This window comes from Muntiacus reevesi, chromosome 1 (assembly GCF_963930625.1).
Source record: "Muntiacus reevesi chromosome 1, mMunRee1.1, whole genome shotgun sequence".
Classification (NCBI taxonomy): domain Eukaryota; kingdom Metazoa; phylum Chordata; class Mammalia; order Artiodactyla; family Cervidae; genus Muntiacus; species Muntiacus reevesi.
In genome coordinates this window covers 222,630,616-222,652,664 of record NC_089249.1, presented here as the reverse complement: position 1 = coordinate 222,652,664, position 22,049 = coordinate 222,630,616, and the positions used below count along the sequence as shown (strand labels likewise).

The 22,049-nt window shown below is 35.0% G+C and overlaps 1 protein-coding gene across 2 annotated transcripts in view; it reads left to right on the top strand.

The window, feature by feature from the left end:
* Positions 1–22,049, top strand: part of AFF4 (ALF transcription elongation factor 4) — a 79,532-nt gene that overhangs the window by 10,359 nt on the left and 47,124 nt on the right. Inside the window, exons 2-5 of one of the 2 annotated variants that reach the window (XM_065918545.1) lie at positions 16,230–16,321; positions 16,801–16,927; positions 19,505–20,299; positions 21,613–21,657. In XM_065918545.1, the coding sequence (XP_065774617.1) occupies positions 16,805–16,927; positions 19,505–20,299; positions 21,613–21,657 (963 nt within the window). In that variant the 5' untranslated portion in view covers positions 16,230–16,321; positions 16,801–16,804. The remainder of the gene's footprint in view (positions 1–16,229; positions 16,322–16,800; positions 16,928–19,504; positions 20,300–21,612; positions 21,658–22,049) is intronic. The other variant, XM_065918544.1, reaches the window with a different exon arrangement.

The following is a 22,049-nucleotide window of genomic DNA, read 5'->3' as shown; positions in this document are numbered from 1 at the left end:
GAGAGAAGGAAGGACATTATATGTAGAGGGACTAGTTTGAGCAAAGACCTGGGTCTGAATATGTGTAGGTTATTTTCGGGCTTAGGTAAATACTGAAGTCTTTATAAAAGTAGATAGGAATTGAACTTTGGACAACTTTGCAACCTGAGATAAGATTGTTAGATTTCCATAGAGAGGAGAGTTATTAATGACTTTTAAGCAGAAAATGTCTTAATTAGATCTGTTTTATAAAATTGTAAAGATAATTATTGGTTCAGACATTACGTAAGTTTCCAATAAGATACCTTTGCAGGTTTTAGATATTTGTATGCTTTCAAAGTAAGAAACTGAGTCAAAAGGTTTTCTTTATAAAGAGATTTCTAAAATTTGACTTTTAACTATTCTTTCCACCTATTTATTTATCTTTAAAGATAAAGGTGGACTTCTCAGTTTGATTTGTTCATATGCTTTTAGAGTGGTAGTACAGTTTTTTGAGATAAATTTTAACGAATTAAGTTTGGTTTAAACATTTCTCAAGTGTTAATAAATGCCCAAGAAGTATAATTTTATTTCGCTATGTTTTGAAAACAGCTTCAGGGCATGTAACCATGCAGGATTACTTACTAAGGGAAGGAGGAGCATTTAGTTTTAGTACTGAGAGAAACATTATCTGGAGAGAGGCAACTGGCTACAAGTAATATGAATACTCTTATTCTAATGCTTGCACTTAAGTTTGAGCATACTTGTGTATGCAATAAGCATTTCTGCTCTTCAATTAAGGTTTTAAATTGTCTAATATTTTAAAAAGAGCAACTCAGTTTATCAGTAATCAGTTTTGCAAATAGTGTTTCAAATTAGATACTGCTTAATAACATAATAAACCTTGATTGTGATACTGTTTGATTTCTAAGGTGAGGAAGTAAAGTTTTGCTTTCTTAAAAGAAGCTTCACAGAAAGGAGGTGAATTGAGTTATTAAAGTATCAGAGTTGTATGTATTGTATAGCTTAACACATTAGTAAAGAAATACATTTCAGTTCTTGTCAATCTGAAATCATTAAATGCAAATGTTAAGAGTCTACTAAGTTAAAATGTGTTGCAGAATAGTGTCTGATTTTAGTGAGATATAAAGTACTAATTGTTTCAATTTTGAAATACTAGTATTTTTAAAAACTATTTTTTTGGCTGCATCAGTCCATCTTAGCTGCGGCACCCTGGGTCTTCTCTGCACCATGTATGACCTTTTGTTACAGTGCACAAACTCTCGTGGCGGATGGACTCCGTAGTTGCCATGCTCTGTCCTAGTTGCTCCAAGGCATGTGGGATCTTAGTTATCTGACCAGGGATTGAACCTGCATCCACTACACAGCATGGTGAATTCTTAACCACTGGACCACCAGGAAAGTCCCAAAATAATAGTATTTTGTGGTATTAGGTAAAGGATATCATGATCTCAAGATATTATCTCCTAATAAATGAGATAATCCCTCCTTTTTAATCAGGTTGTGAAGTTCATTAGCTTACTTATTTGTCTGCCAAGTTATGTTCAGGTATGCGATGCTGAAAAACACATTCACAGATTATTGTCTAGTGGAAGAGGAAATACTAATTAACATCAAAGTAAGTTTATACTTAATTGTGATCGGGTACTCTGAAGAATTGTCTGCATGAATTTCCTTAAGCTGGAAGGAGTACCACAAGTTCTAGAAACCCGAAAACAGCCCTTGGTGGGAGGGGAGGGTGTCAGGATATAAAATGAATCTGATGAGATAGATAGGCAGGAGTCACATCAGGAGAAAGTCAAGTCCTGGCTTTGCAGGCCAATGTTAAGTACCTTAAAGTTTATCCTACAGGTGGAAAGCTTACTAAAAGTTTTTAATCAGGGTTTGAGTGATATAATCTGGTTTGTGTTTTAAAAAGATCGCTTTGACTGCTGTATGAAATATGGATTAGAGAGAGAAGAGGAAAACTAGGAGTCCCAATTAGAAGGCTCTAGCATTTGCCCAAGTCAGAGATAAAATGATGGCTTGTTTGAACAGTGGCAGTAGAGAAGGAAGTGAACTGATAAATACAAGGTATATTTTGGAGGCTGTGATTATGGATTGGATGTGGAGAGAGGTTGAAGGGAGGATTCAGCAAGAGCGGTTTGTTGGTAGAATGAGGATCACTGGAGCAGGAGTTGTTGAAGTTAAGGGAAAAGAGATCAAGAAATCAGTTTTGGATGTACTGAGATTGTATTCCTCAAACAAAGGACATGATCAAACAGGTCCCTGAATTTGTGGTTCTCTATCTCAGAAAAGAAAGGTGTGATGGGGAGATACCATCACACAAGGTATCTTGGTATTTGTAGTGTAGGCATATTGTTGGTATTTTAAGCCATGAGAATGTAGGGAAAGAATATAAACTTAATCAGAGACTGAATAAGATCCACGACTGAGTGCACAGGAACACCAATTTTTAAGAGGTCTGGTAGATAGAATGGGAAGAACCTGATACTAGGAAAACTGGGAGGTTATAGAGGCCAAAAGTATGTTAAGGAGCCATTAGTGGCTGAATATGTTCAATGGTAGGTCACCTAAAATGATAGAGTGTATGTTGAATTTAGCAACTTGCAAATGAGTATGATCTTGGCAAAGGAGTGAAATGTGGGAAGCTGGAAACAGAATGTTGCAAGGTTGGAAACAGAATGTGGAATAGTGATTGGATACCTTTTGGAAAGCAGTTTGTGTATCAGTTAAAATAGGAGATGCTCATTCCATGAAACCTAGCAATTCCACTTGTAGGTATCTGTTCCAGAAAAACTCAGTCATTGGTACAAAGAGAAATGTATTAAAATGATCATTACAGCATTGTTTGTAATGGCAGAAAAAAAGGAAACAAATATCTATCATCTGGAGAGTGGATAACACAGTAGTGGAAATAAATGAACTATAGCCACGTGTGTGAGGATAGAGTAGCTTCAAAATAATGTTGAAAATTTTAAAGGCTCAGAGTCTTTATAGAATGTACCATTTTTAAAGGTTGAAAAATATGCATAACAATTCAATGTCTTATTTAGGGATTCATGGGCTTCCCTGGTGGCTCAGAGGGTAAAGCGTCTGCCTACAATGCAGGAGACCCGGGTTCAAATCCCTGGGTCGGGAAGATCCCCTGGAGAAGGAAATGGCAACCCACTCTAGTACTCTTGCCTGGAAAATCCCGTGGACTGAGAAGCTTGGTAGGCTACAGTCCATGGGGTTGCAAAGAGTCAGACACAACTGAACAACTTCACTTCACTTCACATACATAGTAATAGATGGAGAAACAGTGGAAATAGTGGCTGACTTTATTTTTTCTGGCTCCAAAATCACTGCAGATGGTGATTGTAGCCATGAAATTAAAAGACTTACTTACTTGGAAGGAAAGTTATGACCAACCTAGACAGCATATTAAAAAGCAGAGACATTACTTTGCCAACAAAGGTTCGTCTAGTTGAGGCTATGGTTTTTCCAGTGGTCGTGTATGGATGTGAGAGTTGAACTATAAAGAAAGCTGAGTGCAGAAGAACCGATGCTTTTGAACTGTGGTATTGGAGAAGACTCTTGAGAGTCTCTTGGACTGCAAGGAGATCCAACCAGTCCATCCTAAAGGAGATCAGTCCTGGGTGTTCATTGGAAGGAATGATGTTGAAGCTGAAACTCCAATACTTTGGGCACCTGATGTGAAGAGCTGACTCATTGGGAAAGACCCTGGTGCTGGGAAAGATTGAGGGCAGGAGAAGAAGAGGACGACAGAGGATGAGATGGTTGGATGGCATCACCGACTCAATGGACATGGATTTGGGTAAACTCCGGGAGTTGGTGATGGAGAGGGAGTCTTGGCGTGCTGCGGTTCATGGGGTCGCAAAGAGTCGGACACGACTGAGCGACTGAACTGAACATATATAGTAAAAATATTAAGAAATTTATGAGAAAATGACTAACACCAAAATCAGAATAGTGGCTGTCAAGGGAGCACAGGAGATGTGATCCAGGAGGGGTACACAGCAGCCTTCATTGGCAATACTGTGTTTCCCTGGCAGCTCGATAACACAGGTGTTCACTATATTGCTTCGAACACCTTTTGGGTAACTTTTGAATAAAACAAATGGTTGCAGAGAAAGTGGAGAATCATCAAAGAGTCCTGGCCATGGAAGAGAATAGAGGAGAGGTAGAATGGTCGCTTGAGAGATCTATGGGACCAGGAAAGACTTTCTTTTTTTAAAGATAAATATGTTTGAATGATGATAGAGAAAGGATTAATTAAAGAGAGAAAAGTTGACCTTGCTGTAGAGAAGTCAGTTACTGATAAAAGTCTAGAAGAAGATAGCAAAATGGGCATAATTGTTCTTTGATAAATGCTTTTTCTTTTTTAGCCAGAGGAAAGAAGAAAATGGATGCAGTGCTGATAGTTTGAAAGTTGATGGTTGATTGATGAGAAGATTTCTCTCTGATCTTTAATCTTTCTAATCTTTGTTCAGTAAGACAAGGTCATTTGTGGAATGGAAGTTAGGAAGAGTCATAGAACTCCATGAAAATTCCTGTGAGGAATAGGAAAGAGCATTTGTCAGAGAAAGATAGTAAAATTTCTGGGAAGCTTTGAGGGCCTAGTTGAAAATGATTTATGAAACTTTATTATGAGAAGTTAGATGATACATAAAGATAAAATAAAGAAAGCAAAGATGGTATGGAATTGTCTTTGCTTCCATTTTTTTTTTTTTACTATGTTGTTTTTATTTTTTGGCCATGTGGCATGGCATGTGGGATCATAGTTCCCCAGACAGGGATCAACCCCTCTTATCCTTCCCTCCCACATTGGAAGCGCGGAGCCCTAACCACTGGAACACCAGAGAAGTCCTTTTACTAGTTAGTTTAAACCTGAAGGCTATAGAAGTCTGTTCAGGTGAAGGGTCCTTTCATGCAAAATTCTATTTTGGTACCTGTTTTTTTTTTTAATGTGTGCTGGGAAGATAAGCCCAGCTTAGTTTTTATTTTTAAATTGAAGGATAATTACTTTAGAGAATTCCCTTGTTTTCTGTCAACCATCAGCATGAATCAGCCATAGGTATACATATGTCCCCTCCTTCTTGAACCTCCCTTCCATCTCCCTCCCCATCCCAGGTACCTGATGTTTTGTTACTGTTGGCTTTGATCTCCAATGTACAACCTGTTTCCCTTCCTTATAGGAAATGACCTCTTCAGACTCTCATTGGGTGGAGAAATCCTGTCAAATGAGGCAAGAGGAATTTATATACCAGTGAGGCTGTTTGCTTTAACATAAAGTTAATCACAGTTGTAATAAACTGGATTCTGAAATAATTGAAATCTTAGCTCAATTCTCATTTTGACTTTTGAAGTGTAAATCATTTAATAATCAACACTAGTTAAAAAAAACATTGCAACATTGCAGACACTAGTTCTGAACATTTGAAAAAGGCAAGTTAAAGGTCACATTTTACGCTTTCAACCATTTTTGAGGTTTTAAATTTTAAAAGGTTTTAAAACTACATGTTTTTATTAAAAAAATTATAGGTGATGAACTTCTGGTTCTCTGGGAATGCACCCTTTTTTTAAACTATGAGTACTATATTTTTTTATTGTGGTTATATATATATAATGAAATTTATTTTAATCATTTTAAATGTACTGCTCAGTGGCATTATGTACATTTACAGTGCTGTGCATTTACTGTCCATTTTCAGAACTTTTTCATCATCTTGAACAGAAGCTCCATACCCATTAAATGATAATTCCCTATTCCGTTATGCCCAGTGTCTTGCAACCACCATTCTGCTTTTTGTCAGTTTGCCTTTTTTACATACCTCATGTAAGTGACTGGCTTATTTCACTTAGCTTTGATATTCTCAAGCTTCATTCATGTTGTAGCATGTGTCAGAATTTCTTTCCTTTTTAAGCTAAGTTATATTTCTTTGTATGTGTAAACCACATTTCATTTGTCCATTCATCTATTGATGAGCACTTGGGTTGCTTCCACCTCCTGACTTCTGTGGATAATGCTGCTATGAACATGGGGTGTACAAATACCTATTTTGAGTTCCTGCTTTCAGTTCTTTTGGCTGTGTACGTAAGCGTATGATTGCTGGATCATATGGTAATTCTGTGTTACATACTTTTTTTTGAGTGAGCAACAAACTTTTCCACAGCAGCTGCACCATTTTACATTTTCACCAGCACTGCTCAGGGTTCTAATTTCTTCATATTCTTGCCAACATTTTTTAAACAAGATTTAAAAATGTTGATAATAGCCATCCTAATGGGTGTGATGTTGTATCTCTTAGTTTTGATTTCCATTTCCCTAAAGACTGATGATGTTAAGGATCATTTCATGTGTTTATTGGCCATTTGTATATTTTCTTTGGAGAAAAGCTTATTCAAGTCCTTTCCCCATTTTTTGATTGAATTGTCTTGGCATTTTTGTGGAAAATCTGTTACAAATGTGAAGTATTAATTTATTTCCAGACTCCTGGTTCTCTTTTGAGGGAAGTGTATGTCTTCCAACTTTCTTCTTTTGCAAGATTGTTTTGACTATTCTGGAACCTTTGAATTTCCATGTGAATTTTAGCATCATCTCATCAGTTTCTGTAAAGAAGTCAGCTGGGATATTGATAGGGACTCTGTAGAATCTGTGGATCAATTAAAGGAGTATTTTTATCTTAATAAATTCTCAAATCCATGAATAAGATTGTTCCCATATTCTTAGATTTTCTTTAATTTCTTTCAATAATGTTTTGTAGGTTTCAGAGTTGGAATTTTGCTGTTCTTTTGTTAATTTTTTCTAAGTATTTTTGTGTGTGTGATACTGTAAATGTAATTGTTTTCTTAATTTCATTTTTGGTTTGTTTATTGTACTTTATAGAAGTAGAATTCATTTTTTTCTGTATATTGATCTTATGTCCTACAACTTTGTTGAGCTCATTTATTAGCTGTCACAGATTTTTAGTGGATTCTTTACGGTTTTCTACATATAATATCATTATTCTACTTTTCCTTTCCAGTTCAGAGCCTTTTATTTCTGTTTCTTGCCTGATTGACTTGACTAGAACCTCTATACAGTATGGATTAGAAGTGGTGAAAGGACATCCTTGTCTTGTTCTTTTCTTGATTTTAAGAGGAAAGCATTCAGTCTCTCACTATTAAATATGATAGCTCCATTTTCCTTGTAGATATACCTTGTTAGCTTTAGGAAATTTACTTCTATTCCTGGTTTGTTGAGTGGTTTTGTCAAGAAGGGATGTTGCAACTTGTCAGATGCATTTTCTTCATCCGTTGAGATGGTCATCTGGTTTTTGTCCTGTGTTCTATTGTTATGGTGTGTTAATTTAACTGATTTTTGAATGTTAAGCCAATCTTGCATTCCTCACTTGGTCATGGTATATAGTCCTTTGTAATATTGCTGGATTTGGTTTGTTAATATTTTGTTGGGGACTTTTGTGTAAATATAAGGTTTGTATTGATCTGTAGTTTTTTTTTTTTTTTTTTTTTTTTTTTAAGGTAAGAAATGGATTTACTCAGATTCAGAGAGAAGCACACTCCACAGACAGAGTGTGAGCCATCTCAGAGGGCGGGCACAGCAGCCTGATCTGTAGATTTTTTTTCTTTGTCTGGTTTTCATAACAGAGTAATATTACCTTTACAAAATGAATTGGAAGGAGTTTCCTCCTTCCTTTTTTTGGGGAAGAGTTTGTGAAGGATTAGTGTTAATTCTTTAAACATTTGTTCGAATTTACCAATGAAGTCATTCAGTTTTGAGCTTTTATTTCTAAGAGTTTTTTTGACTGCTAATTCAGCCTCTTGTTATGGTTCTGTTCTGGCTTCCTGTTATTTCTTGACTTATGTGATCTGGTGTCTTTTCAGGAATTTTGTCCATTCCATTTAGATTACCTACTTTGTTTGCATACAGGTTTTCATTGTATTCTTTTGTAATCTTTTATTTCTATAAGGTTGGTAATATTGTCCCCTCTTATTTTTTGCTTTTAGTAATTTGAATTCTCTTTCTTTTTTTCTTGGTCATTGTTTACTAAAGATTTTTCAACATTTTTGGCCTTTTTAAAGAACTAGTTTTTGATTTTGCTAATTTTCTCTATTTTTCTATTATGTATTTTATTTCCACGCTAATCTTCATTTATTTCCTCCCTTCTGGTCTCATTTGGTTTAGTTTGCTTTTAATTTTTTTTAGTTTTTTGTTTATTGTTTTAGCTTTTTAAGATTGGTTTAAAATCTTTCTCTTTGCTTAATATCAGTGTTTATAATTACACATTTTCCTTCAGCACAGCTTATAAGTTTTGGTATGGAGTTGTGGTTTTATTATTAATATCTCAGAGTTTCCTTTTTAGGACTTCTTCCTTCTTTGACCAGCTGGTTATTTAGGATTATATTGTTTATAATTTCCATACATTTGTGAATTTCTCAGTTTCCTTCTGCTCTTGATTTCTGATTTCATCCCATCGTGGTCCAATAACATACTTTGTATGATTTCAGTCCTTTCAGATTTATTTAGATTTGTTTTATGGCCTAATGTACAGTCTGTCACGGAGAATGTTCTGTGTACACTGGAGAATGTGTATTCTGCTTTTGTTGAATGTTCTATACCTGTTAGACCTAGTTGGATTATTACAGTGTTGTTCAAGTCAGTGTATCAAAACCTGAGAGACTGTTAACATTTGTTCTACTCATATCCTTTATCTCTTGAATAACACCAGATTATTTTAATGTTGTGAGACCTCAGTTATTTCTGATAGGGAAATGAACAGTTGAAGCAGAAAATTGGGATCCTCAATTCTTTAAAGGAACACACTAGTCTACGGCCATACCACCCTGAACGTGCCCGATCTCGTCTGATCTCGGAAGCTAAGCAGGGTCGGGCCTGGTTAGTACTTGGATGGGAGGAACACACTGGCCTGAAACTTGTTAATAATGCCATAAAGATAAAGGAAGAGTTGACAAAGATTTCTTCATTCTCTTTTCAAAAACAGCTTTATTGAGGAATAATTTGCATTCCATAAACTCACTTGTTTTTAAGTGTACAATTCAGTGATTCTTAATCAGTTTATGAGTGTGCAGCTATCACCACAATTTAATTGCTGAACACTTCCATCACCCTAAAAAGATGTGTTGTGTCTGTTTACAGTCACTCTTTATTCTTTGTTTTACCCTTTATTCTGTTTTTTTAGAGGGAGGGAGAGGGGGCTGTACACCGAGTGACTTGTGGGGTCTTAGGTCCCTGATCAGGGATCAAACCTGGGGCCTTGGCAGTGAGAGTGCCAAGTCCTAACCACTGGATTGTGTTAAATACTCTGGACCATGTTAAATACCACTGGACTGTGATAAATACTTGTATAGTGTTAAATATTCAAATACATTCAAATAGTTCCCTCATCTAATCCTTACCATCCAATTAGTATGGATGTTTTTTAAAGGACAGAAGTGAGATTTGTGTAGATTACTTACCTAAATCATATGTCTAGTGTGTTACATAATCACAACTAATTATCAAGTATCCAGTTCCAATATAAAGGCAGTTTCACTTGGACATAGCTGTTAGTAGTGGATGGATAAGACTTACAATAACTGCAATGAGTAGCAACTCTATTAAAGGGCTATTAAAGCCAGCCCTTTCCTTTGTTGAGTACCCCAGTCCCATGTATTCCATAATACAGTTCATTTTTAGTCTCTCGTCACAGGTAACTGAGAAGTAAAGATACAGATAGCACATAGTCTGTAGTAAAAATATTTAAAATTATTTATTTAGATTGATTATAGTTACTCCATTGAAATAAAGAATGGAAAACTCCACAGAGGTTGAACAAATATAGATCAAGGTGAAAGTCAAAAAGACAGAAAGAAAGCAAGAGACTTGAAGAGAGTATTGACAAATTTCAAAAACTGCAGTGTGAGGTTTGCATGTTAGATTGAGGAGAGTGTAGGCCTGCCTGTAGAGTTTGGAAGTAGTCCTGAAGGAGGAGCCAGAAGACTTGAAGAGGTGGTCAGTAGAGTTAGGATGCAGTTTAGCATAAGATTTCTAACCTCATATTTCTCAGCTAAGATGTAGCACAGATTGGAAAAGCAAATGGTTATTATGTAATCAAAAGGCTATCACTTTAATAGGAAAATGGACAAAAGATGTAAATAGGCAGTTCACAGAAGAAGAAATATGAAATATGAATGGCCAAACAGCTCATGAAAAAGATGTGCAGTCTTAACTATCATAGAAATTGAGTAGAATGCAGCTATGAGCTTTCAAGATCAAGGACCATCTAGAAGTCATTCTTTATTTTTTCCCTGACTTCTCGAATAGTGCCTAGAAGTAGCAGACAGGTTCCTGTATTTGTTGAATAAATAAAACAAGTAACGTTGGAATAATTTTTTTTTAATTTCTTAGGTGATTCAGTTAAAAAAAACTCACAGTGCCTGGATTGAAAATGGCATGGTTAAAGGACAGTATCACACTCTATTAGTAGGCTGTGAATTAAAACAATCTTTTTGAAAAGCAGTTTAGTGGTATACATTAAAGTGGTATAGCATATATCCTTTGACTCAGCATTTTCACATGGAGAAATTTATCTGAAACGAAAATAGTGTGCATACACATGTACAATCATTATAATGTTTGTCATACAGAATTCCAGCTACAACCTCTTCAGGGGCTTTCTGGTTAAATGAATACTGTGCAGGCAATAAAAGAATGAAAATTCATATATATTGTTATGAACTATGTTCATTACTTCTTAAATGAAATAAGAATTGTATGTGTAATAATTTTCACCTTTACTCTCTGTGACTCCTTGGAATATGATTTATTTCAGGGAAGTGAAACTATTGGTGACTTTACTTTCTAGTTTATAGTGATCATACTAGAGTTTTGGGGCAAAGAGCGAGTATTACTTGTGTAATTGGAAAAACAGACCCATCAAGGTTTATCTTTTTTGAAAAAGGAACCCTTTTACACTGTTTGTGGGAATGTAAATTAGTGTAGCCACTATGGAGAACAGTATGGAGGTTCCTTAAAAACCTAAAATAAGAGTTACTGTATGATGCAGCAGTCCCACTCTTGAGCATATATCTGAAGAAAACTGTGATTCAAAAAGATACATGCACCCCAGTGTTCATAGCAACACTATTTACAGTTGCCAAGACATGGAAGCAACCTGTGTCCATCAACTAATGAACGGATAAAGGTGATGTGATATATATACACAATAGAGTATTACTTAGCCATAGAAAATAATGAAATAATGCCATTTGCAGCCACATGGATGGACCTAGAGATTATCATACTAAGTAAAGTAAGTCAGAGAAAGGCAAATGTCATATGATACTACTTATATGTGGAATCTAAAAAAGATACAAAGAACTTATTTACAAAACATAAATAGATTTAAAGACATTGAAAACAAACTTACAGTTACTAGAGGGGAAAGAGGAGAGGGATAAATTAGGAGTTTGGGTTTAAAATATACGAACCACTGTACATAAAATAGATAACCAGCAAGGACCTACTACATAGCACAGGGAACTGTAGTCAGTATCTTGTAATGACCTGTAATAGAAAGGAATCCAAATACATACATGTCTATAACTGAATCACTTTGCTGTATACCTGAAACTAAAACAATGTTGTAAACAACTATATTTTACTAAAAAATTTTTTTAAGAAACGTTTGTCTTTTTTGGAAAATACATACGTGAAAGACTATTCCCTATTTACATTTGCAGGAACAGCCAAAATATTTACTGAGGGATAAGAAAGATGATTTAACTAAATAGGGAGATATCTTTCATATTATGCATGAAAACTGGATATTCAGATTTTCAGTTTTCTTGTGTTTAGCTTATGAGAATGGTGGTGGGCATGTTTTCCTATTAGTTGAGTTAGTTGTATTTCTGTATAATCAGCACTTAACGATTCTACTTCCAAGTTTAAGCTAAAGAAATAATGAGGCTGTCAGTCATATGGCCTACATTGTGTTGCACCTACTTTTCCTTACATAACAACATTTATGGAAATTCCCCAGGTTAATTGGAAATTATCTACTTCATTTGTTTTAATAAATCATGGTTTATTTAACCATCTCTTTGTTCTTGGGCATTCGATTGTTTTAAATTGTTTTACCACTAAAAACAGTGCTGCAGTGAACATCTCTGTAGCCTATAGATGTGCTTTTAATTCTGTGGAAGACAGTCCCACAAGTGAGGCTGCTGGACTGAAAGGTTTGTCTTTATTCTGGCTGAGTTTGAAATGTATTCACCATTTTAATAACTGTTAGTTTAGAAAAGTACATGGCTCTTAATTGTTATTAAATAAAACATTTTATTATTGGATTGGGCTTTTTAAACTATTAAAATCCCACATGTTTGGGGATTTATTTCTGGCCTCTGTTTTACTGATCAATTTGTTCATTTCTTTACCATGCTATTTTGATAATGGTAATGGATTATAATAAGCTTTAATCTAGTATGGCAGGTTATTCTGTTCTCCCCGATACTAAGTATGTAATAGACACTTGTTGCATATTAAGTTAATAGTGCACTTAATAATATTAAATTTTGCTTTAGATAAATTTTGGATGTTGATTTACTTTTATTGAACTGAAGCTTGGCCTGTGGATGTTGTCCCCTCTTTGCAAGTAATAAGTGTAATTTTTTTCTGAAATGTGATAAATCATGACACAGAGGAGTTGAGGAGAACCGGATAGCAGAGTGGATTTGGAGGTGCACCTTAGTCATGAGAGAAGTAGCGTAAGCCCTAGAGGAGAAATAGTTTGATGGTAGTCCCAAGGCTGAAAAATGCTGGAAAGAACCCATTGTGCTCTTAATATTTTAATCACTGTTAACCTTTCATATTTTATTTTTAAAATCTCAAACCTAAGAAAAGTATAACACAGATCTCTATACCCTTCACCTAGATTAACATTTAGTTGCTGCTGCTGCTGCTACTCTTCCTTCTGCTCTTCCTTACCCTTTCCTTTACCTCTTGTCTTTCCCTCCTTTTTTTGTCCATCCCTCTCTCTATTCATCCCTCTTGTCTCTCCCCCCAACACCACATACAATACTTTCTATAGATATACTATCTATACATACTAGGTATAGATTCCAATGGGCATTGAAGCATTTGAGAGTTGGCAAACATAACATTTCGCCTGTGTGTTGTATGTGTCCTAAGTAAGAATCAAGGATTTTCTCCTACATAATGAAAGAGTTATCACAGTTGAGAGACTTAACATTACTATGTTATCTGAAATGCCATCCATAAAAACAGAACTACCATATGATCCAGCAAACAAAAGAAAACAAAAACACTTGAGATATATGCACCCTTATGTTAGTTGTGGCATTATTTGCAGTAGCCAGGATATGGAAGCAGCTGCAGTTCCACTGGTAGATGAATGGATAAAGAAGATGTGATATATATATATATATATATATATATGTTTAATGGAAAATTACTCAGCCATCACAAAGAATGAAATCTTTCCATTTGCAACAATATGGATGGACCTAGAAGGTATTATCCTAAAAAGTTATTTAAGTCAGATAAAGACAAATACTACATTTTTCATTTATATGTGGAATCTTAAAAAAAAAAAAAAAAAAGCAGGCACAATAAAACAGAAACCAAGTTTTCCATACAGAGAACAAACAGATGGTTGCCAGAGGGGAGGGGTTGAGGTTGAAGGAAAGAAACAGGTGAGGATGATGAAGAGGTACAAACTCCAGTTAGGAAGTAAATGAGTCAAGGATTTGAAATGTACAGTGTGAGGAATATGGTCAGTAACTATGTATTATGTTTGTATGGTGAAGTATCTTACTAGATTCATTGTGGTGATCAGTTTCAAATGTATAGAGGTTAAATCAGGTTGTATAACAGGAACTAACATAGTGTTGCAGATCAATTACCTTTCAGAAACAAACTCAGAGGAGGCAGAGTTAAGATGTGTGGTTACCAGAGATGGGGGATAAGGGTCAGGGGAATTGGATGAAGGCAGTCAAAAGGTACAAACTTCCAGTTATAAGAATAAGTGCTAGGGAGGTGCTAGACAATACAATTTAATAAAATTAACAGTGCTGTATGTTTTACTTAAAAGTTGAGAGTCAATCATTGAGTTCTCATCAAAAATGATGTTTTTCTATTTCTTTAATTTTGCATCTGTATAAGATGATGAATGTTCACTAAACTTACTGTGATGATGACTTTATGATACATATCAAACCATTATGCTGTTAACTTTTCAAGTGCTGTGTATTATATCTTAATAAAACTAGAAGAAAAAATTTGTAATTAGTATATCAACTTAAATACTGGATAGGTACTTAAACATTTTACCTTAAGTAATTAAAAATTTTAGAAGAAGAACCTTCTTTCTACTTGCTAATTTTCTTTTAGAAATTATTTTATCTAGTAGATTGGTTGTGATATAGCAGGTTGTTATTTTTTACTGAATTCCATTTTAGTATAGTAGTTGCAAATATAGGAGGAATATAATTTTGCCTGTACAACAGAGATATACTTTAAATTGAGTCATCTGAATTTCATATTAATTTTGGGTCAGCTCAAGTGGAATTATTGGAATTACTGCTTTGCGGAAAACTTTATCTTAGGCAGAGAGACTGATATTGAAGACACAGAAGGAAAAAAGTAGAACCAGTGTATTAGATGTGAAAATAAGTCAAATGAGAAAAAACCTAGAGAGTAAGAACTGAAACTGGGATATTAGTTATTATTAGCAATCATTTAATTTCATCATGAGCTTCTTGGCAGTTTTGTTAAATGAGGAACTATTCAGTGTGATGACTTTTATTGTTTAAGAAAACAAAGTTTTTATTATTGAATTATAGGAGAAATTTTATTGTGGGAATCATCCGTTTTTGCAGTAAATGTTCACATGTTTCTTGCATGATTATGTTAGTGCTGTTGAATACATAAAATTAAATCATAATTTAAATAAGGCATATCTGTTGTTGTCTAATTGTTCAATAATTTGGGGGTGGGGTCTGCTTTGGGTCTCCATTGTGTTGAGCAGGCTTTCTCTGGTTATGCACAGGCTTCTTGTTGTGGTGGGTGAGCTTCTCTAGTTGGGGCACATGGGCTTAGTTGCCCTGCTGTATGGGATCATAGTTCCCCAACCAGGAATTGAACCCACGTCCCTTGCAGTGGAAGGTTGGAGTCTTAACCACTGGATCACTGGAGAAGTCCCTGAGCTTTCAATAATTAAACTTAGGAAATTAGAGGAAATTGGTAGTTAGTGCAGAAATGGATACAGACAGGTTCATGTGTTGTGGCACCATAGCTCTAGAGGTCTATTTGAAGTTTGATTGTTAGTGATACACAGTTATTAGTTGGCGCAGGTGTACTAAGGGGATAATAAATATTCTTTCATTTTAATTTCTGAATACCAAAGTGTAGATGTTTTGTGGTGTTTATTAAAGAAAGAATCAAATACTTTTTGTGGTTCTGATGGGAGACTAAAGAAAGCACACGCTATTCCCATTAACCTCAAAATAGTTTATATTCTTTTCTAAGTTTATTAGAAAGTTGTACATAAAAGAAAGAACTTGAATATATATTTGGATACCGGGAACACATTTTTAAACACTAAGTTGCTTTATTTGAATGATAGTAAATTGCAAATCAGAAAGTTTTATATTTAAATGTTTATTTGTGCTTATAAAAGTCCTCAAGAATATATTGGTTTTGCTGTCCTTTCTCATTTTACAATTATAGTTTCTACCAGTCTTGATTGACTTTAATTTTCTGATTTAATATAATTTCTGAATCTTATCATAATGCTGGAAATACTCCACTGTATAACCTGGTCTTTCTGTTTGGCCTCCAGCAGAATTTTCAAAGCAAAACAAAGCATAACTAGGACAGATGATTAAACATATCTCCAGGGAAGAGTGTGTTACAGAGTCCCTAATAATCCCTTGTCCCAGGATTAGACAACAGTTTTCATTATTATCTATTAACCAAAAATCCCACTGATGCAAACTATTTTCCTTGGTTTCTTACTGAAAACAGAACATACTGTCATGATTATAGAAATGACACCCTCATTTACCCCTTCTCCCAAAAGACTTTTTCTTTTTCTGTAAAATTTCAACTACTGTTACTAACCCAAGTTATTTTTAGATTCTGCTGCTGAAAGCCTCAGTTTTGGCATTTATTGAGGTGTTAATTGAAATATTAATGTATTTAGAGCAGAAATGTCGTTTTTTAGGGAATCTAGAGCAACAGCAAAGCTGAGATCAAACTGCCATAAGGATGGACACCAAGGAAGCTGTGTTTGGGACAAAAAGAAATCAAGATAAGGTAGATGGAAAGTAGAGAAAAGCACTGGACCCTGGGGGGAGGGGGTGGTAGGTAGGAGTGGGTTGTGTGCTTCTAATGACAAAGAATAGTTAGATTTCTGAAGAAGAAGCCACAGAAGGTTTATAGGAAATGCTAAGAATTATGTATGGGTTTAAGTACTACTTTCCCTCTGAATACGTCTAAGTTTTAGCTGACTTTTAGCTAGCAGAAAACTTAAAAAATTCATAAGGCTAAGTGTTTAAATGGGGTGGATCCTAATATCCTGGGCCAGTGTTTCCTATCTGGATAGTTGTGGGAAGACACTATCGGTTTTTAGTTGATAAAACCATTGCCAAAACCCAACTTCAGTACTAATGCCTGTTATCACTTGAAAGTTAAAAGGGAATATCCAATTGAAGCGTTAAACTGACAAAATGAGTACAAGAACATTTAATTTTTCCTTTAGTTGTGTGATGTAAAAGTTGTGTTTCTCTTCATAGCAACATGAACCGTGAAGACCGGAATGTGCTGCGTATGAAAGAACGGGAAAGGCGGAATCAGGAAATTCAGCAGGGCGACGACGCCTTCCCACCTAGCTCTCCTCTCTTTGCTGAGCCATACAAAGTTGTAAGTTGCTCTTTGAATGTTTTTTCCCCTATAATGTGACATATTTTTCTTTTAAAATGTTTAAACTTGAGTTTTTATATTAGAAATAGTTACTATGTTATGCCCTTTAACATTTTTTTCTTTCCTCATAATAGAATGTACTTCTTTGGTATAAATTTTTCATCGCTATGTAACATATATACAGAAAAGTACACAAATTAAGTGTTATAGGTGAAAGAATTTTCATTCACCATATGAACAACCTCACATAATTAATACCCAAATCAAGAAATATAACATCACTAGTGCCCTAAAGTCATCCTTACAACCCCTCACCCTACCACCATCCCATCTCTATCCTATAACTTCTTAAGTATGGATTAGCTCAAACATTCCTATCTTTATTCCTTGCTCTACCACTAACCCTTGGCAGGCATTTTACCTTTCTGAGCCTTGAACTAAATTAAAAGTTTCTTTATCAATGTACATCATCTGTTGTTTCCTTGGATGTTTGGGTATAGCATGAGTCAAAGAGAAATATTTCATAAATTCTTTTGTTTTTCCCTATTTCTTGCCATTTGCTTACTAGTTTATCAAGTTTCAGTGACTATTAGTATATTTGAATAAAAGTATTTTCAGTATCAATCTGGTTCTTTTTCTGTTATCATATACTAGATTCTCTGATTTTCTTTTTATATGTTTAATGTTTAATTAACAATGTCAAATTTAGATTAAAGCATGTTGTCAGATGTGTTCAATAAGTTTAATTAATTGCCTTTTTAAAAAAACTATCGTTATACTTGATTTGCATGTGTGCATGCTTAGTTGCTTCAGTAGTGTCCAATTCTTTGTGACCCTATGGACTATAGCCCTCTAGGCTTCTCTGTCCATAGAGTTTTCCTGGCAAGAATACTGGAGTGGGTTGCCATGCCTTCCTCCAGGGGATCTTCCAGACCCAGGGATCCAACCCAAACTGAATCTGATGACTTTAATGTAACTGTAGTGGCCACAAATGTTTCTCTCATATTTGATTTGGCTTTAGATTTTGTTGGAAGTAAGCTTTCCTGATGGCTTAGTGGTAAAGAATCTGCCTGCAGTGCAGCAGATACAGGTTTGATCCTGGGTCAGGACGATCCCCTGGAGAAGGGAATGGCTACCCACTCTAGTATTCTTGCCAGGAAAATTCCTTGGACAGAGGAGTTTGACGGGCTATGGTCCATGGAGTTAAAAAGAGTTGGACACAATTGAGTGACTAACACATTCACACTTTCTAACACTTTCATTGGAAGTATTACTATAATTTAAATGCTTGTATTGTGTAGAATAGCTATAATAATATGTATTACAGCACTGGTGATCACTGTTGGCTTCATAGTATGATGTTGAAAGTATGTTAAATTTTTTTCTCATGAAATACGAATTAACAACATATCCTGGGTTTACTCTTACAACATTTAGTGTTTATAGAAATCATTTGTGAGATCTATAAGTAGCCATTTATTCAGAACTTTTAAGATTTGTCCGATATAGGGCAATTAGACTGACATCATTTATAACACAATACTTTGGGATTAAAGACATTTTGAAAAGAATAGGAGTTTGGTCCAGAATCTTTGACTCATACTACCATTTTATTTTGTAGTATGGTATGTAGTATGTAAATATCCAATGAATAGGATTTGATTTCTGACCTTGATGTTGTCAATAAATTGGTGTACATTTACCTCTCAGACTGATTTTCATATAATCTAAAGTCCTTACTGATTCATACCAACCTGAGAATAAATACTGGTGGTTCAGGGTCTTCTGTTTGTTTTTCAGTCTTGATTTCCTTTTTATGTAATCAGTCAACTTTTTTCCTTAACATACATGAATGTGAAAGAGTCCTAAAGCTTGTAAACATCTTGGATCTTATTATTCAAAGATAATTTTTGAAACTCAGTGTATACACTTTTTGACTTCAGAAGTTGGAGGACTTGATGGTCATAATTAATAGCCAGAATTTTAAAATTTATCACTGGATTTGCCATACTTAATTTGTTGTTGACTTTTATTGACTTGATGTGTCCCAGTAATAGAAGGCATTATTAATTTAAAAAAAGTCAATTAAGTACATATAGCTTGTTTCATTCAGCTTTTTACTTCTGCTCTAACTATAGCATTGAATTGTAAGGAATATGTTGTTTTCCTTGACTGCCTAAAGTATGAGTATTGGCTAATCTGCTGATTTGGAACTTAATTACGTAAAGGCATAATTACTTTTCCTGCTCTTCAAAATATTTTTACTACTGTTCTAGTATATTTATTTGTGAAATTTGGATTTTTAAAAGATCTCCTATAACCTATTGTATATATATTTCTCAGTGTCCTCTAGAATATTAGTGTTTTAACGTGAAGGTTTTTCACTTACGGTGCATTTTCTTTTTCACCATAAAAAGATATGTATTTGGAGTTTGCTTTGAAAATTTAACCTTAACATATGAGATGAGACCTTTTGAAAAGTCCCTTTCCATTTAAAGTTTGTGAAGTTAGTTTGGAAGCATCTTTTATTTCCAGTTATACTAATTTTATAGTTTTATTTTGCTTTTTTTTTCGTAGACTAGCAAAGAAGATAAGCTGTCAAGTCGTATTCAGAGTATGCTTGGAAACTATGATGAAATGAAGGATTTCATAGGAGACAGATCTATACCAAAGCTTGTTGCAATTCCCAAGCCTACAGTACCGCCGACAGCAGATGAAAAATCTAACCCAAATTTCTTTGAACAGAGACATGGGAGCTCTCATCAGAGTAGCAAATGGACTCCAGTAGGACCTGCACCCAGCACTTCTCAGTCTCAGAAACGGTCCTCAGGCTTACAGAGTGGACACAGTAGCCAGCGGGCCAGTGTGGGTGCCAGTGGTGGCACTAATAGTAGTGGCCAGAGACATGACCGTGACTCATATAGCAGTGGTGGGAGCAGTAGCCGAAAAAAAGGCCAGCATGGACCAGAACACTCCAAATCACGCTCTTCCAGCCCTGGAAAACCCCAGGCTGTTTCTTCATTAAGCTCCAGTCATTCCAGGTCTCATGGGAATGATCACCATAGCAAAGAACATCAGCGTTCCAAATCACCTCGGGACCCTGATGCAAACTGGGATTCTCCTTCCCGTGTACCTTTTTCAAGTGGGCAGCACTCAAATCAGTCTTTCCCACCTTCGTTGATGTCAAAGTCCAGCTCAATGCTACAGAAACCCACTGCCTATGTGCGGCCCATGGATGGACAGGAGTCCATGGAGCCAAAGCTGTCCTCTGAGCACTACAGCAGCCAGGCTCATGGCAACAGCATGGCTGAGCTGAAGCCCAGCAGTAAAGCACATCTCACCAAGCTGAAAATACCTTCCCAGCCACTGGATGTAAGTCGTGCATTTAGAGCTTTTTACCTCTGTAACTCTATGAAGCAGTTCACCCTGAAGTTGTGATTGAACTTGAACTCTTTGTCTTAACAGTAAGGAATGTAAAAGTTTAAGGAAAAACTTGTGATTGACTCTCAAGTAAATCCATAGAGCTCTTAGATACTTCTCTTGAGCAGTAGAAAAAAAGTCATTCATTGTTTTCAGATATTAAAATGACAAGTCAGTTATAGAACTAAAACATGATCTCTCAATACCTTAGGTTTCCTCATTTAGATTTTATGGGATAATACATTTTGTTTCTTTTGTTTTAAAAAAATTACTTCTCATTGCATGGTTCATTGTGGTAAATGTTGAAACTTTTTTGGTTGCATGGAGATGGTAATGTTTTATGATTTGGATGCCATGATCCTTTTTTCTGGTTTGTGGCGACTGCTCCAGGGATAGTGGTGGCTTGAAATTTAAGGTACTTAGAACTATGTACCAAAACATTCTATTCAGAATAGTGAGCATTCTTTGTGAAATAGCTGAAATTTTATCCTTTAATCTAGTTTTTGCAATAAAAAAATTTTTAAGCCATATCAGTAGCTGAGAATTATAGCTCATAGCTTAAAACAGTGGGGGAAGGGATGGGGGATAGGTAAAATGATGTTTTGAGAACATTTAAAAATCTTTCTTGTGGCCTTAGGAAACGCATTGTTCCTGGCATTTGTCATCTAATTACTCCTCTCAAGAGAATAGTAAAGTGGTGATTTGTTCTTTCTTTACACATTATGATGGGACCCTTAGAGCTAGACTTCACCATAACTCAGTTGTTGTTTGTGCTTCAGAATAAACTTAACTTTCTTGATTTAAGAAATATTATGTAAAATGTCCATTGTGTTCCAGACAGCTAATCTTTCAATAATACTGGTTTTACTCTGTTTGTTAGTTTATGTGAAATGATATCTCAGTATCATAGTATATTTTGTATATAAATCGACTTTTAAATTTAACATCTTGTTCAGCTAAAAAAACTACATTTTAAAAGTTACTTCTAATCCAAGTATAAGAAAGAAGATTTCTTGGAAAACTTTTTTAAAAATTTCCAATCATGTACAGTTTGGTGATTAAAATTTTTTAGTGCCTGAAATTTTGTATTTAAGGAAATTAGTCCAAAGATTCTAATTAGTGTTCTGGCTTTGAGTAGTGGGATACCAAATATATCTTTAATATTAGTTTTATTTCTAATAATGTTAAATCTGTACAACAAATGATAAAAACCTAATAAGAAATGGCTTCAGACCTAATATATGTTTCTTTTCCTCTTTTTTCAGGCATCTGCTTCTGGGGATGTGAGTTGTGTGGATGAAATTCTTAAAGTAAGTTTTTGGACTTTTTAAAAATAGTTTGTCTCTTTAATTATGATGCTCTGGTACCCTCTTACCCTCCTCCCCCTCTGTGTTTCACAAAGTACCTGAAACTGCAGCAGACTGATTACATGTATAACCTGATTGTGTCCATCAAAAATAACTGACTCTTTTCTGTTTATATTCATACTTAAGTTCTGAACTACTTGGTTTGTCTACTATTTGCCCTCAAAAAGCTGGGGGTTTTGTTTGTAAGTAAAAACAAATTCTGGTCTTAACAGTTTGCTTTGAAGAGAGGAAGAAACCAAATATAACTATACCTTCTTAGGTTTATCAGTTAATAATTTGAAATGCTTAAAATCTCAGTAGTTATCACCCATTGTGTTGAAAATAGCTTGCTTTGT